Here is a 17454-nt window from a genome sequence, read left to right on the forward strand (position 1 = left end):
GCAAATCTATCATCGCGTCGAAAAATATTAACTCCATCAAGTGAAAGGATTTTCCCTTATGTTTTTATAATTAACTTAAATGACTAAATAAAACGTAGTGATAATATTTTACAAATTTTAAATGTTGCTCTTGTTATTTTAATGACCACTGGTGCAACCTGCCATGTGTTTATAATTTTTTAATGTTTATGTTCTCTTGCGGGGCCCCCAAGCTTGGTTATATTTACGAACGATTATAGTTAATTATAAAACTCATTTGATAACTGTAAGTTAATTATGAGCATGATATTATTTAAAATAAAATGACCTGAACAGAAGTATATAAGTATTTTTTATATAAAATCAGTACCTTTTTTATTTCATTAATGATTCTTTTGATAAGTTCTGTTGGTAGTAAGAACCAAGTGATGAGCTAGTCGGCGCATGTTTTCTCTGCTTATTTATTTCTGTGCACATACAGAACAAATTAATTGAGCCTGTGGTCCTGGAGTCTTCCCTGCTGTGTCCCCCGCGAGGCTAACCTAGCCAACTGAGGTTGACCTGACAGCCTTCGCAAATTTATAAGTTAGGCAACCATACCCATTTATAAATATGTGCCACTTAACACTGGCCCCAGGAACTGAATATGAAAGCAAACAGACAAACCTACATGTTGCGTTAAGAATTGGCCCAAATAACTTCATATGTTAATACACCTTTCATCATCGGCCCATTTGAACAAGTTTTGTATAGTTCAGCCTGTCAGACATACCTACTTCATGGTCAGCCTCACTAACTGCTTAAGTTAGACCGACAGTCAAAGATACACATTCATTCATTTCAGAGCTGAATCCAATTATTATATATTTTAATTCACCAGTAACCACTTAGTTAATGTGCCCTTCAGTACCAAACAGAGAAATTTTGATTTGTACCAAGAAACATTATTATGCTCTTCAATGTCTGCTTTAGTATCTGTTTACATATGTTACCTACACAAACACTACTTAGCAAATGTGCCCTTCAGCACTGGTCTAAGTAAATTCTGCGGTATTCCTAACAGGCACCCTTATGAATACATGCCCTTCTGTGCCAGCTTCAGGATCAGTATACCTAAGTGAGCCTGCTGGGCACCACTAGTGCATGTGAGCTTCAACAAAAGTCTAAGGAATTTCATATGTGACTCAACCAGACACCCTTATGCTAACGTGCCTTTAAGTGCCTGCTTCAGTATCTGTAAACAGAGGTGTGCCTGCCAGACAGTGAATAGTGTGTACATAAACCTTTCTACACAGGTCTAAGGAACTTCAGAAGTTACTCTACCAAATACTCGTGTGCATACATACCATTAAGTGTCTGCTTAAAGATATGTAACCAATGTGAACATCCAAACACAACTTAGAATAATGTGCCCTTATGCACAGTCCTAAGAAATTTCATAAATCCATAAGCATATATACCCTTAAGCAACCGCTTCAGTATCTGTATACAAGGTATCCTGCCAGACACGCCAAGACATATGTGGCCTTCACTACTGGGCTCAGAAACTTTAGAAGTCAGTTCATCAAACACATAAATGCATACGTACCATTTAGTGCTGGTCTCAAAGATCCCGTCTGACACATGTACACTGTGCTGTGCAGTGCTGGCCCCAGGAACTTTCTAAGTGAACCTGCCATCACATAAATTGCATGAATGCCATTCAGTGCTGACCTCATTAGTTGCACAGGTGAACCCAAAAATCATCCATACCCTACAGCTTCGGCCCATAAAATGCATAGATAGGCCTACCAGATGCTCCTATATTTATGTGCTGAAAATGCCTGTCCCAGGATCTTTAAACGAGTCCACAAAACACTCCTTCACAAACCCTGGACAAGAAACTGTATAGGTGAGATTTCAAACAATTTTACACATACATTCGATTAACGACTGTTTAGTTCACCAGACACAACTATGCAAATATCCTCTAAATGTTAGCATATGTGCATGTCTCGTTCAGGCCAGATAGCACATTAGAGGTATGTGTAAGATTTCCGGCAGGTAATGTATTAATATAGAAGAGTATGTGAAAGTTTGCCGACATTCCAGCTAATAGCACATAACACATGTGTTTGCCTGCAGTCTAGTTGCTAACAAGTAAGGGGTATTTAATGGATGCCAGCTGGCCTGATGATAGAACATGAGAATATTCGTTTTTGCCTGCAGCCAAGATGTCAGCACATGAGGGTTGTGTGTACGTTTGCCGGCAGGCCAGTAGCTAGCACATGAAGGGTGTGTGTTGTTTGCCGGCAGGCCAGTTGCTAACACATGAAGGGTGTGTGTTATTTGCCGGCAGGCCAGTTGCTAGCACATGAGGGTTGTGTGTTGTTTGCCGGCAGGCCAGTTGCTAGCACATGAGGGGTGTGTGCATGTTTACCGGCAGGGCAGTTGCTAGCACATGAGGGTTGTGTGTTGTTTGCCGGCAGGCCAGTTGCTAGCACATGAGGGTTGTGTGTTGTTTGCCGGCAGGCCAGTTGCTAGCACATGAGGGGTGTGTGTTGTTTGCCGGCAGGCAAGTTGCTAGCACATGAGGGGTGTGTGTTGTTTGCCGGCAGGCCAGTTGCTAGCACATGAGGGGTGTGTGTTGTTTGCCGGCAGGCCAGTTGCTAGCACATGAAGGGTGTGTGTTGTTTGCCGGCAGGCCAGTTGCTAGCACATGAAGGGTGTGTGTTGTTTGCCGGCAGGCCAGTTGCTAACACATGAAGGGTGTGTGTTGTTTGCCGGCAGGCCAGTTGCTAGCACATGAGAATTGTGTGTTGTTTGCCGGCAGGCCAGTTGCTAGCACATGAGGGGTGTGTGTTGTTTGCCGGCAGGCCAGTTGCTAGCACATGAGGGGTGCGTGCGTGTTTGCCGGCAGGCCAGTTGCTAGCACACGAGGGGTGCGTGCATGTTTGCCGGCAGGCCAGTTGCTAGCACATGAGGGGTGCGTGCATGTTTGCCGGCAGGCCAGTTGCTAGCACATGAGGGGTGTGTGTTGTTTGCCGGCAGGCCAGTTGCTAGCACATGAAGGGTGTGTGTTGTTTGCCGGCAGGCCAGTTGCTAACACATGAAGGGTGTGTGTTGTTTGCCGGCAGGCCAGTTGCTAGCACATGAGGGTTGTGTGTTGTTTGCCGGCAGGGCAGTTGCTAACACATGAAGGGTGTGTGTTGTTTGCCGGCAGGCCAGTTGCTAGCACATGAGAATTGTGTGTTGTTTGCCGGCAGGCCAGTTGCTAGCACATGAGGGGTGTGTGTTGTTTGCCGGCAGGCCAGTTGCTAGCACATGAGGGGTGCGTGCGTGTTTGCCGGCAGGCCAGTTGCTAGCACACGAGGGGTGCGTGCATGTTTGCCGGCAGGCCAGTTGCTAGCACATGAGGGGTGCGTGCATGTTTGCCGGCAGGCCAGTTGCTAGCACATGAGGGGTGTGTGTTGTTTGCCGGCAGGCCAGTTGCTAGCACATGAAGGGTGTGTGTTGTTTGCCGGCAGGCCAGTTGCTAACACATGAAGGGTGTGTGTTGTTTTCCGGCAGGCCAGTTGCTAGCACATGAGGGTTGTGTGTTGTTTGCCGGCAGGACAGTTGCTGGCACATGAGGGGTGTGTGCATGTTTACCGGCAGGGCAGTTGCTAGCACATGAGGGTTGTGTGTTGTTTGCCGGCAGGCCAGTTGCTAGCACATGAGGGTTGTGTGTTGTTTGCCGGCAGGCCAGTTGCTAGCACATGAGGGGTGTGTGTTGTTTGCCGGCAGGCCAGTTGCTAGCACATGAGGGGTGTGTGTTGTTTGCCGGCAGGCCAGTTGCTAGCACATGAGGGGTGTGTGTTGTTTGCCGGCAGGCCAGTTGCTAGCACATGAGGGGTGCGTGCGTGTTTGCCGGCAGGCCAGTTGCTAGCACATGAGGGGTGTGTGTTGTTTGCCGGCAGGCCAGTTGCCAGCACATGAGGGGTGCGTGCATGTTTGCCGGCAGGCCAAAAGTTCGCGATGCTGGAGGAGAAGATGGTGTTGTCGTCGGTGCTGCGGCGCTACGAGCTGCGGTCCGTGGAGCCGGAGCAGGGGAACTTGGTCGCGGGAGAAATGATCCTGCGGCCCGCTGCTGGCGTCAAGTTGGCGCTCACTCCCCGGGTGTGGGTCTCGCCTTCGTAGTCCGTCCCCTTCTGCACGCCTTCTTGTCCTCACACGGCTCTTTGCTCGGACCAGCTCGCTTCGGCGTTAACCATTGTCTGCTACGGGACATTCAGCGGCATTTCCTTCATGTGATAGTTTTCATTTTTATGACTGCCTTTACATTTTTGTAAGGTAAAAGCACCTATTATGAGACCTTTCCTAATATGAGACCCTACACTTTCTCAGCCGGGAGCTCCTCAACTCTAGCGGACAATACACTAACTCGGTGTAGGGAACGTTTTATTGCGTGTGTATTGTTTTCATTAGCGAGCGAATGTGCAGACAAGCGTGGTTACCGATTTTGTGTTTTACGAGCTATCGAGTTTTCCACCGAGATAACAGAAACGGCTTACATATAAATCAAGGTAAGGTTACTTGTTATAACATTCATACATGCTGATTGCTATATAGATGAGTGGTTATGTGCATGCTAGTGAGATTGTGTTTCGTGCACTTTTTGTATCTGCAACACAAAGACTTTTGTTGCGTATTGATGGCTCCTATTATGAGACCTACAGAGTACCCTTTTATGGGATACTATCTCATATTAGGAACCGGGTCTCATATTAAGAGCTTCCTGCTAAATAAAGTGTTATGCATTTAAACATGAGAGTATCATTTAACTATCGCCTTGTTACAACAGAATGATGATTTATTATGTTATAATGTAATTAAATTGCTTCATATCTAATGTATAGCAATATAATTCTCTTTATTAACAAACTGTAATGACATATTTCATAAGTAATGCTGGACTTAGGATATTAATTCATAGGCATAGATTAACAGTTTTCTTTGCTTAAAATGACATTGAATTTAACTTTATTATTACCTTTCATATTAATGTTTTGCTTTTAGAGGGATCCTAGCCGAAATCCGAAAAGGAAGAAATGGACAAGGAGCAGATGATCCTAGCTGTCAAAGCTGTACAAACAGGTACTATGGGTTACAAGTCAGCAGCGAAACATTTTGGGGTACCAAAAAGCACAGCGGAAAGGTATATGAAAAATACTGAATTGCGTACTGATGATTTGGTAAATGTGCCATTAGGAAGAAGGCCTACATTAAGTTGTAAACTAGAAAATGAACTCGTACCGTACTGCATTGAGATGGATAAAAGGTTTTATGGGTTGAGGAAATGTGATATTAAAAGGATGGCCTTCCAACTAGCCATTGCTAATGGTATCAAACACCCATTCTCAGAAAAAATAAATCAGCTGGTAAGAAGTGAATGGGGTCTTTCTTAAAGCGTCATCCACAGTTGTCATTAAGAGTTCCCCAAGGCATTTTTCACGCCAGAGTAAAAGGTTTCAGTCCTGAAAATGTGAAAACATTTTTTGAGCTCTATGTAACTGAATTTGACAAAATTAAAGGCCGTCCTCACAGGTTGTACAATGTTGACGAGACTGGGGTAACTGTGGTACAGCACAGAGCTGAGAAGGTAATATCCCTGAAAGGAAAACGAGAAGTAGCTGCACTGACATCAGCTGAGAGAGGGTCACTCATAACAGTCGTTACTTGCATGAATGCAGTTGGTTCTTTTGTCCCTCCATTGATAGTGTGGCCAAGGAATAATATGAAAATAGAACTCATGGATGGGGCACCAGCTGGTTATATTTGGGGATGCCACCCTTCTGGATGGATTCAGGGGGATTTGTTCACAAAGTGGTTTGATCATTTTTTGAATATACAAAGCCACCACTTGAAGACCCTGTTCTTATTCTCGATGGCCACTACTCACACACCAGAAATGTTGATGTGATACGATTGGCTAGAGAGAACCACGTATCAATCTTTTGTATCCCTCCTCACAGTTCACACAAAATTCAGCCACTGGATGTAGGCTTCATGAAACCACTGAAAACCTATTATGCCTCAGAAATACAGGCTTCTTTAAGAAACAACCCTTACCGTATTGTAACACCACTCTTGGTTGCAAAGTTGTTCAGTGCAGCATATCAACGAGCTGCAACAATGGAAATAGCAGTCAATGCATTCCGCTAAACAGGATTTTACCCATTCAACAGTGATGGGTTTCGTGATTGTGACTTTGTAATTCACAGTTGTCACGAAATTCCTGATAGATATGTTCATACCAGTGCAACTATCATCGCCACTTCGAATGACACATAAACTGGTGCAGGACCATCTAATTCTCACCCTGTTCTGCCTATGGATCACCCACATTTTTTTGGCACAGGGCCTTCTGATGCTAGTCCTGCTCAAACAATGGACATCACACCTATCTCTCCTAAAGACATTAAGCCAATTCCTAGTCTTTCAGCAAATTTATAAAGCCGAAGATGTGGCAAAGCATCTGTAATAACCTCATCGCCTTACAAATCCGATCTCCTGAAGAGTTTGGAAAGAGCTACAACAGCAAAAAATAAAAAAAAGAAGCTGCAGGGAAATGTCATAAAACCCTGACAAAAACCTTCTGCCAACACACAAAAGTCAAGATCACGATGTTGTACAAGAAGATTAATGGAACAATCCAGCAGCGACGAGTCGGATGATGATTTCGACATCTTATCAGATAGCTCTGGTGAAGAAGACAACTATGCTGAATGCCTCTTCTGTGGATGCATATTTTCAGATGACAAACATGGCGAACAGTGGATACAGTGTACTGTCTGCTGTCGTTGGGCTCATGAACATTGTGGTGCCACTGACAGTCACTTTGTGTGTCCTCATTGCCAAAAGAGGATAAAGAAATAATGTGTCCCATATTAGGAACCCTTTTTTTTCCTTTGGAAAAGTGCAGTGTCATCCGTTTTTTGCAGAGGACATAAATTTATTATTTTTAAACAATATGTATGTATTGCATTTTATAGTTAAACATATCAAGTAATTTATCATACGTTAAATGTTAATTTATGTTCACTTAATAAAAATATATGAATTTTATTTAAAAGGGGTCCCATAATAGGTGCCTTTACCTTATTTGTTTTCACTTTCTCAGTGTTTGTTGTAATAATTCTCAACCATTTGATATAATAATTGAAACTTTAGCAGGTGTGTATAAATATTAATATATATATATATTTTTTAACTAACATGTGACGCTGTTTGTGCAGATATTTATATTTATGGTTTTGGTACATTATATATCCTTTGTATATATGTAAGATATTATTAAAAAAATATTGTTTTTTTTTTGTCAATCGGTTTATTAAAAATAATGGTTTTTTAAAATTTTAAAAAAATGTTCACAAATTTTTTGAATGAATTTGCCTTTATTGAAATTTCCAAATGTTGCCAAGTTAGATACGCTTGTGTTTAGTAAAAAATGTATGTTATATGTATTTTAATAATTGTTTTAATGCATTCGTTTTATGTATATTAATAAATATATTTACAAATAAAACCAAAAAATTAATTTAAAAAATAAATATAATTTTTAATTGTTTAATTTTATATTTACATTATTTTTCAACATTTAACTTCAATTAAACTGTAATTCGGTAATAAATATGCCACTGAAATGTATTTTTGTTTTTTACAATTAATGTCAATAAATAATTTTACTTCTTTTTAAATAAGTATGAAATTTATGTATTAATTTGGGTGAAAAATGTAAATATATTTGATTATCACACTGGAAAACCCAAGCGCTCTCATAATGAATGGTGATATTGTAGTGATTGTTAATTCAAGTGTGTAAATTTTATTATAAATAAATAAGTTTTTTTAACCATTGTTTTGGTCTTTCGTGTAATATCACAAATATCTTCTGTAGGTACCTGTTTTTTTTAAAACAAAAATAATAACTTTTATTCTTAGAAATACGCAATGATATATTTTTTATATAAAACTAACTGCATTTTTAATACAAGAAAGTAGTTTTTCATAATTTTTTTATTCTATTTTAAGAAATAAAAACCTAATTTGTTTCTTAATTCATCTGAAGTCATTGCTCATATTTCCCTATTTAACTTTCAGCAAAATTGATAGTGTAATACACGAAATATGTTTTCTATTGTCATAACCATTTTGACAGTGCAATGTTTGACAAAATAATTTTTAGCAATGAATCCTCAAATTTTTTTTTATAAATCTCATCAGTGTTACGCTGTTGTTTTGTGACGGCAATATCTATATATTTTTAAATTTATAGCAGAAATTTGTATACTTAAATTAAATATTAGTTTCAGATCCTGTCAATTTTAAAATCTTTAATGTAAAACCAAGAATATTTTTATCTGTGCTTTATTTCCTTTTAATTAAATACCTAATAAGTATAAAAAAATTAAAATTACACCAGATTTTTAAATTTCACTAATTTAATTAATATTCTATATTTCTTGTAATCTATGAAAGTTTCCTGAATTCAATAAAGGTGGTTTGATGACCAATTGTAACATCCATCATCGCAGTAGCTTGCTGTGCATACAAAATAAAATATTTAAAATTAACAAAAGTAATCTTTCAACGCTGAAAAAGAGCATTTGCTGTGAAACGACTCTTTTATCGTCCTTATCGCACGTGCATAGTGATTGAAATGTAACATGTCCTTTAAAAATACTTATGATTTTACCGCATCTTAAATGACTTGTTTCTGTGATTATAGAATGATAGAGCAGTCACGAAGGTTTTCACACACAATGTTATACTGCCTTGACACATCTCATATACTTTGGGAATTTGTTTCGTGCCTGCACCCATGTTGTCCAGTATGGTAGATATGTAGCTGAAATATAGTGACTCACTTCAATAGTATTCGTGTTTTTTTCAGTTCTTCATGTTATACTAGATATAAATAACAATGGATATGTATACAAAAAATTAATTTAAAAGAACCCATAATAAGGTAAGAGCTTGTAAGTAATAAAGATTGAACTGCAGAGCCACTTTAAGAAATAATTCATGCCACAATAAGTTTTATGTTTGATAGCATTAAAACTTTGGTATTTTATCTGTAATAAAAATTGTTTATACATGTATACAAACACATAATAGTGTGTATCCCTGTTAGAATAATCGTGCAATGAATTATTTTCTATAATTATCTCATCATGTAATAAATAAGTTATTATTAATAGCAGTGTATAATAGAACGACCTGCGTCAGGGTTTAGGGTGAGAAGCTAACGGCCATCTTGGATTGTTACATCATGTCGGCCATCTTAGATGACATTGACCTTGCACTTTGACCGTGACCTTGGTGGCCATCTTGGATCCACCATCTTGGATCCGCCATTTTGAATTATCACGTAACTGTTGCAATTTCCGTAACGGCCGCCATTTCGGAAATCCGCAATTTTTGTTAGAAATCGGGAAAATTTTTAAAATTTATAAAAAAAAATTAATCAATAAAATTATGTAAAAAATTAACAAAAATTTAAAAAAATATATTTTAAAAATGTTTACTTACACAATGGAACTCGGAGTCCTCGGTTCCAACCCGGTGAGGTTAAAAAAAATATGGCAACAGGTCCTTCCCCCACGGTGGCCACCAGCAGACTGAAGACTGACCCGCCGTTTCTTCATATGCTTGGCCGGGAGCGTGTGACAGCGATACCAGGACCTATTATGTTCCCATAACTCGCTATGAGGGAAGTCAATTCAAGATTGTGACACCCATTAGAAACGACGGCAGGGCGCGAAATGTGCGATTTGAAGATTAATGGTGGCTCTCGGTTTAGTATGGTGCTTGGATTTAATTTATTTAGTGTATATGTCAGGAGGGGTAAAGGTTAGCCTTTCCCCCTCAGTTAGGTGGCTAACTGATGTATGGAAGTATCGAGATGTCTGTATTTAGAGGCTTGTAAAGTATTGCGTCAAAAGTGGCCTAGTTAATCTCGTTGTGTGAGTGTAGTGTTGAGCTCCAAGGTCGCGCGCGACAGCACAGTGACCCCCCAACAGGTATGTGCCCGGCCAGTCACCGAGGAGGCATATAATCGTGAATAGTGTAGAGTTCCGCTGTGGGAAAGAGGTTTGTTAAGGCAGGCAACCGCGCGGGATTCTGTCAGTTTACTCCCGCAGACAGCCAGTGCCCCGCGCGATTGCGCAGCCCCCGAAGCTGACTGTTGCTCCAGTCACTCACCGATTCTCGCGTTCAGATTTCTCTCCATCAGCCGACGCGCCGGGACCTTTCATGCACGGCGCGAGGTTCCGAGGGTAACTACTCCTCTTCCCCTCCTGCCACCGATGTGCAGCTTTAGAAGTGTGTGTAACGCCCCGACTCGTCGATTTGCTGCTGCATCGCCGGTAGTGCCAACAAGGGTGCTGTCATAACTTAGAAACACATAACGTAGAATTTTCTAAGTTATGACAGTTCTAAGTTATGACTTTCTACGTTACGACGTTTCTAAGTTGTGTGGTTCTGCGTTGCGTGTTTCTAAGTTACGTGTTTCTAAGTTATGACAGTTCTAAGTTATGACTTTCTACGTTACGACGTTTCTAAGTTGTGTGGTTCTGCGTTGCGTGTTTCTAAGTTACGTGTTTCTAAGTTATGACAGTTCTAAGTTGTGTGTTTCTAAGTTGAGATAGTTCTAAGTTATGACGTTTCTCAGTTGTGTGGTTCTGCGTTGCGTGTTTATAAGTAACGTGTTTCTAAGTTATGACAGTTCTAAGTTGTGTGTTTCTAAGTTGTGATAGTTCTAAGTTGTGACTTTCTACGTTATGACGTTTCCAAGTTGTGTGGATCTGCGTTGCGTGTTTCTAAGTAACGTGTTTCTAAGTTATGACAGTTATTAGTTGTGTGTTTCTAAGTTGTGATAGTTCTAAGTTGTGACTTTCTACGTTATGACGTTTCTAAGTTGTGTGGTTCTGCGTTGCGTGTTTCTAAGTTACGTGTTTCTAAGTTATGACAGTTCTAAGTTGTGTGTTTCAAAGTTGTGATAGTTATAAGTTATGATTTTCTACGTTATGACGTTTCTAATTTGTGAGGATATTGAATTGTTAACATTCGGTTGTGTGTTTGTGGCGGTCTTTCATGCAGTCCCTACATAGTTCTCACTTTACCCGTTAGATGGAGATGAATACCTAACCATCTTTACCACGAGTGATTTATATTAGTTAGTTTAAATACTACATTTTTATAAACTTTCTTTTACTAACTATGGCATTTCCACACAGTACGTACATTTAACAAAGAACATATGTGAGAAATAAATTTAATGCATTATTAATTGTAGAATAGTAAAAAATGAGCTTATCTCCAATTGAAACACAAAGTTGAACTATGATATAAAAATAGCCTAAATTATTTGAAGCGCAATCTAAAAAAAAATTACTTCAACTGAATTAAAAAATATAGTTATGATGGAAATAACGGCCATTTAAATTAGCTAGTAATGCCTAAAACTTGATGGGTTGTTTTGATTGCATGTTTTTAAAACTGGGAACAATACGATTGGTTTATCCTTAATAGTAGTGAACACCAAATAACTCTTCGTGTTTTTAAACTGCGTAATTAAAATAATTTTTTAAAATGTATATGTTATTTCGTTTAATTTATAAAACTCCGCTTTATTGGTCATTTGTGAAACGGAAAAATGAATTCACAGTCCAATGATCAATAATAATGTTTGTTCGCTGAAATATTACGTGTAATAAAATGAATTAATGACTACGGCTAGTCGAAGTCTTATAGAAAATGCATAATCATCCCATACAACACAGAAAGTTAGTCAATTCACAGTGAGATATTTTTTTAAGTTTTCGTTATGTGCAATTCACAGTTAAATAGTATTATTTTAGTTTAAAAATTGCTCTAATAAAAACATACTTAGCAGACTTACGGGTCTATCTTTTGGCAAAAGTTTGAAATCAACATATTTCATTTTTTTTCTATATGTAAATTTTATTATTTACTGCAGGGCTTTATAATCATGCAAATTTAAAATATATACTTGATAGTTCAATGGTTTCATTACACGTTACAAGATATTACTTCAACCATTTGTTATATGTAAGTAAAGCATCTAGAGTTTGTGTTGTAGGCTAATGGAATTGAGAAAAAATTTTTAGCAACATAGTTTTGTACACTTCAAACGGATTATCGAATGGAGTTTGATCGTGTATTGGATTATCAAGAAAACAATGCCAAAAATACGTACAAAATTTATGATTTGTGTTTCGTAATTATATTTGATACTGCTGTAGCGACCAGCCATCCTATCTTATTTTAACTCAATAACGTTAATTGTTTAAGAGAGTCGTTATTTTAAGAACTAATTTAATAACCTTACATTTCTTTTACTATCCATAATTTATTTGTGTTAACGCTTAATAGGCCTCTACTTCAGAATATTATTTTAAAACGATTTCTCTAGACTTATAAAAAATTTAAAACTTTGTTTTAAATTTTATATGAAAAATTAGCCTGAAAACAAATTTAAGTATTTTTTTTTTTTCGTAACCATACAAAATATTGCCTGAAGATATTTCTCGGTGGACTGATTCATACTGCTGTATTTTTAAAGTGTACTTGACTTTGGTTGCCAAAATAATTAGTTTTACTTCTGCAGTCACAAACATTTTGTCTTTTTTTTACCTGTTACAAAATTCCTTTAAATTAAATGAATAAGGAAAGTAGCATTTTAACAATATATTTTCATGTTGGTTAACTTGGATATTTTAACATTAAAAGAGAAAAAAAATTACATAACATTTTCATGGACTAACAAATTTCTGAATTCTTGTAAGTAGTAAGGTCTGGCGAGTCGAAAACATAATTTAGAGTTGTTATTGTTGTTAAAGTTGGGTTCTGCCCGACTTTGACGTATTACTTTGACAGAAAAATAATAGATCTAAAAAAGTTTCATAATTCAGGTAGAATTTGATGCTTCAAGTGAATTTTGAATCCTAGATTCCAATTTTACCTAAAAACTGAAAGATAAATTATAATTAATTATTTATTTCATTCTCTTTTTTTCAGACAACTATTTATAAATATAACATATATTAAAACGTATTTGAAACCAGTCACTTGAAAAAAAATTATTAGTGTCAATTAATTCAATTATGGTATTTGAACCTCGGGAAGACAACAAAAAATCCTCCACTTCCAAGCCCATTAGGACACTGATCTTCTCCGCAGCAAGCAGGAAGTCTTTATGTTCAAATACTCATTCTCTTCTTTAACTTTTCAATCTGACTGAATCTGTCATAATAATATACAGAATGCTGGTAAATCTTTATAAAATTTAATAAAACATTAATGACAATTATTCTCATATGATGAAATTCTTTCATAACTTTTAATGCAAGTAATTATTTTTAGAAATGTTTGGCAACGTATGGTAGATATATACATAAAGAGTCATTTTAAATTGTTTAAGGTAGCAAAAAAATTTTAACGTCATTGTTTTCTTGTCCTATATTTAAGTGAATACAGAAATATACATTTAACAAAAAAAATCAGATTTAGTTGTTGCTTAAAGAATGCAATATAAGTGTCATATAATGAAACATCATTAAAAAAATTGCAAAAGTTCTAACCAAGAAGACGCAATTTTTTGTTTATACAAATCAATAATTTATAAACGCCTTATTTGCACATATAATTGGATTCACTTACAACATACAAAAGTGCGTGCATTATATTAGATTTAATGCGTAAAATGCACACGCCGTCCATTTCACACTTGTTTTATTCGTCATGACGGGTGAGCGCCACTTAATGTTTACAAATACAGTAGGCTTACTTATTATTTTATTGTATTGAATTAAACCTTACTTATGTAGGAAATTAATTCCTCTTTCTTTAAACGTGATTTAAACTTTCTCGTTCGAAGCCTCCAATTGTATTTACTTCGAGGGTAAATTACTTTAAATGTTGAGTCACTCTATGGTTAGTTTTCGTTTGGCGAAAACAAGGCTTTGAAAATAACGGTTTGCGGTAATGTTTTGTTCAGAAAACATTTGTATGAATAAATTGAGTAGGCCAGTTGCAAAGTAAGCCTTGTCCAGCATAAATCATTTTGCGTAATGCAGGAAAAACTGCTGCCGCCATTTACCAAGCGTTAACAGTGATTTAAAAAATACTAACCAACTTCTAGTGAGTCTTCTTTCCACGGCACAAAGTATCATACAAATTGCACAATTGGGGTGTCTTAAATAAAATAAAATTGTTTGGACATAGCCTATTTTGCAACAGTCAGCTGGACATGGCTTATTTTGAAACTGCTGGGTTTGGACAAGATGCACTTTGCTAAAGGAATGTACATTATAACTAATTAAATTTGTATTGTGTATTTTAGCTACAGATGCAGACTTTGGAACAAACAGGTAATTTAAATTGTAAGTTAAGAACACTAAACAAACCGACTTGCTTACCATTGTTTTCAACACAATTTTAACATACATATGCAAATAAAAAAAATTAAAGGTTTGCAATGAGCAAACAGTGAGTTTCTTAGTTTGTCCTAAATACTATATACTAAGTTCATCATCTGTCATGATAATGTCATCTTCAGCATCTTCTGCCTCACCTACTTTTGTGTATTCAAGGATAGAACTGTATTAGCCAAGAAGGGGATTGTCTTTCCATTCACTTCCATAATGCTTACACAAAAGGCTTTCCACATCTTTTAGTTTCTCAGGTTTTATTGGTACTCCCAATTTCAATTCTTGTGGTGTTATGTTTGAAATGGTTTTGCCACGCCTGCATATAAATTTAGCAGCTCCAGCATCTACCTTGTAGTTAGGCTCTCCTCTTACAAGAACAGTTCCATTTTCTGAACGATGTATTACGAACCGCTTGAACGGAGAAAACTGAAAATGCCAGTTACCAGGTTTCTTTAATATTACTTCAGCTGCACTCTTCCAATCATAAAACTTATAATCTTCTACTGGTCTAAATTGCTGGCCATGCTCCCTGGACAGTTTATAGTATTCTTCAGGAGCAACTATGGTTTCCCTCTTCTTTATCACTTGTTCAATGAGGCCAAAGACTCTATTGGGAGGGATGTATGAATGTCCTGGGATCGGAAACGTCAGTATAATTCTGTTTACATTTGTGGAGCATATGATTGTAACCATTTGCATAGCATAACGATCATTGAGCTATTTTTGTTCTGGCCACCACGGCCATCACAGTACAGACTTACGGTATGTACACCAGCAAGGCTTGTGTTCCTTAGTCGATTGTAGACTGCAGATGCAATAGCGTTAGACCCTTTATACCTTTCTGGCTCAGTCCACGTGTAAACATAAGTACTATGGTGATCTTGTTTGGAGGATGACGTGCCCTGGCACATCGTAAAGTTGTAGCAATAGAGTTGTCGGCTGCAGTAAGCAGACTGATCAGGTAGTTTAGGTAGCACTTGATTTTTTTGGCAATCAAAGCTAAAACTAACTACACCATCTTCTTCTTTCTTAAGCAGTTCATAAAACACTTTTGCTTTGAGCTTATGCACTCTGTATTGAGTAATTAGATCTTGATTGCTGCCCTGATAATGGGTGTAACTAATCTCCTCTTTCAACCGAATACAGAATAAAAATGCATCTGTTGATGGGCAACCAAAACTAATATTGAAGTCCTCAACAAAGATCTTTCTAAAGTATTCATATTTAACTCTTAGGCTGATATCTGAAGCTTGGTTAAAAGAACGCCAAAGCTTCTTTATTGTAAGAGAACTCTGCAAATATTGCTGTTTTGATTTGCCACGACAGTAGTGCAATTGTAGTAGTTGTAGTGATTGAATGTATGTTTTGACAGCTTGTTTTTTTAAGGCAAATTGTTTGGATCTAACATCACCACTGCGATTTTCTTTTGGTGCACCTTCAACAAAACGAAACCAAAATTAAGTAACAATATTAATGCTATGGCTGAAGTGATAATAAATTAATATAGTATACAACTCCTGTAAGCAATTAATGTTGAAGTTGATGTTAGATTTATCACTTTGGTATATTTTAAAAACTCGTTTTATTTTATGCCTACCCAGTAGGTACAAAAATACATGAGTGAAATAGTTTTACGACACTATAATATTTACGACAATATTCATCAATATTTGCCTTTTTATTTTACACAACATTTGTAGATTTATAAAACCTCTCACAGCACGTACTAATGTTTAAATAATCTTAATTGGACAAGACCAGTTTTGACACCACGCATTTGAAAACACTAGATTTTTAAAGGACAAGACCTATTTTGCTACAGTATTCGGGATGGACATAACCTGTTTTGTAACAGTAGCAAATTTGGACAAGGCATGTTTTGAAACTGTACTGGTATTTTGTGCTGCTTTTAAACAGGGACAATAATTATTTTGTTCCAGTTTCTTAACTGTCACTGATACCTACCACAAAGGTGCACCCAAAACCACCATAAACTCGTTTTTCAATTTTTGTGGACAAGGCTTACTTTGCAACTGGCCTACTCAATTGTGTTTATGTTGTAATATTGTAGTAAGAAGCCACATTGAATTTTCTTTTATCAAATATCCGTCTGATAGTTTTACTTTTCTTTTTGAGTATTTCTTCTTCATATCTTCATTTTTTAACGTGGATGCTTTGGTATCTGTATTTATAAATGTACGTAACTGACCTATTTCTAAGCATCGCTTTGTTTTTAAGTTGGTTCTTAAGCCAGTGATATAACGTTGACTGATTTAAAATAAAATAGAACACATTAGGACTTCAGACGTATTTAAATAATGCCATTAACCTTTAACATTACTGTCACCAAAATTTTTCTGATGTGGTTTGGAAAGAGCCATACTTTACTAGTACCCGCAATTAAAATTATTAGATTAGGTTTTGTACATGAATTAATGTAATGCACCTTACGTGAATAGCTTATAAAATTACTCTAAAAAGTTGCCACTATTCAATGGGATTACCTTGAATCAAGGTAAAGGCAGAAATTATTTAAATGAACGTAAACAAAAGTATACTTTACTAACACGACGACGGATTGTTCGCGAAACCACCCATGTTTTTTGCACGGGTCAAATGCCAACTGGCGAGTGAGACGGCGGCGCGGCGGCGCGGCTATGTCCGAGTGCATGCGAGATGCAGAGCGACGGAGCGGCAACGTCGCACTAAGCGATTCAAAGAGCGGCAAATTTGACTGAATTTTGCGCGATTTGTCAACCAATACATGATGTGGATCCACAAGCCAGTGAGGGATCCCCCAGGCCTTCAGATGATGCTGGATCCCGCGGGATTGCGGGATTACTCTTAGCTGTATTGCAATCCCTAGTCTCAGTGCCTTGCTCCTGTCAAGCTTATATGCCTATAGCGTTACAGTCTTTCATTTACATGTACCTTATTAAGTAATGCGATTGTAGTCTTGTCTTTATTTGCTATCAGCCACGCACACGGAGCTCAGAAGGGA

General features: G+C 37.3%; 1 protein-coding gene across 1 annotated transcript in view; it reads left to right on the forward strand.

Annotated features, from left to right (window-relative positions):
- Window positions 1-4264, forward strand: part of LOC134540927 (cytochrome P450 4C1-like) — a 126486-nt gene extending 122222 nt beyond the window's left edge. Inside the window, exon 13 of the mRNA XM_063384004.1 lies at window positions 3962-4264. Within this exon, the coding sequence (XP_063240074.1) occupies window positions 3962-4137 (176 nt within the window). The 3' untranslated portion in view covers window positions 4138-4264. The remainder of the gene's footprint in view (window positions 1-3961) is intronic.
- Window positions 4265-17454: the final 13190 nt, after the last annotated feature.

This window comes from Bacillus rossius, chromosome 17 (assembly GCF_032445375.1).
Source record: "Bacillus rossius redtenbacheri isolate Brsri chromosome 17, Brsri_v3, whole genome shotgun sequence".
Taxonomy (NCBI): Eukaryota; Metazoa; Arthropoda; class Insecta; order Phasmatodea; family Bacillidae; genus Bacillus; species Bacillus rossius.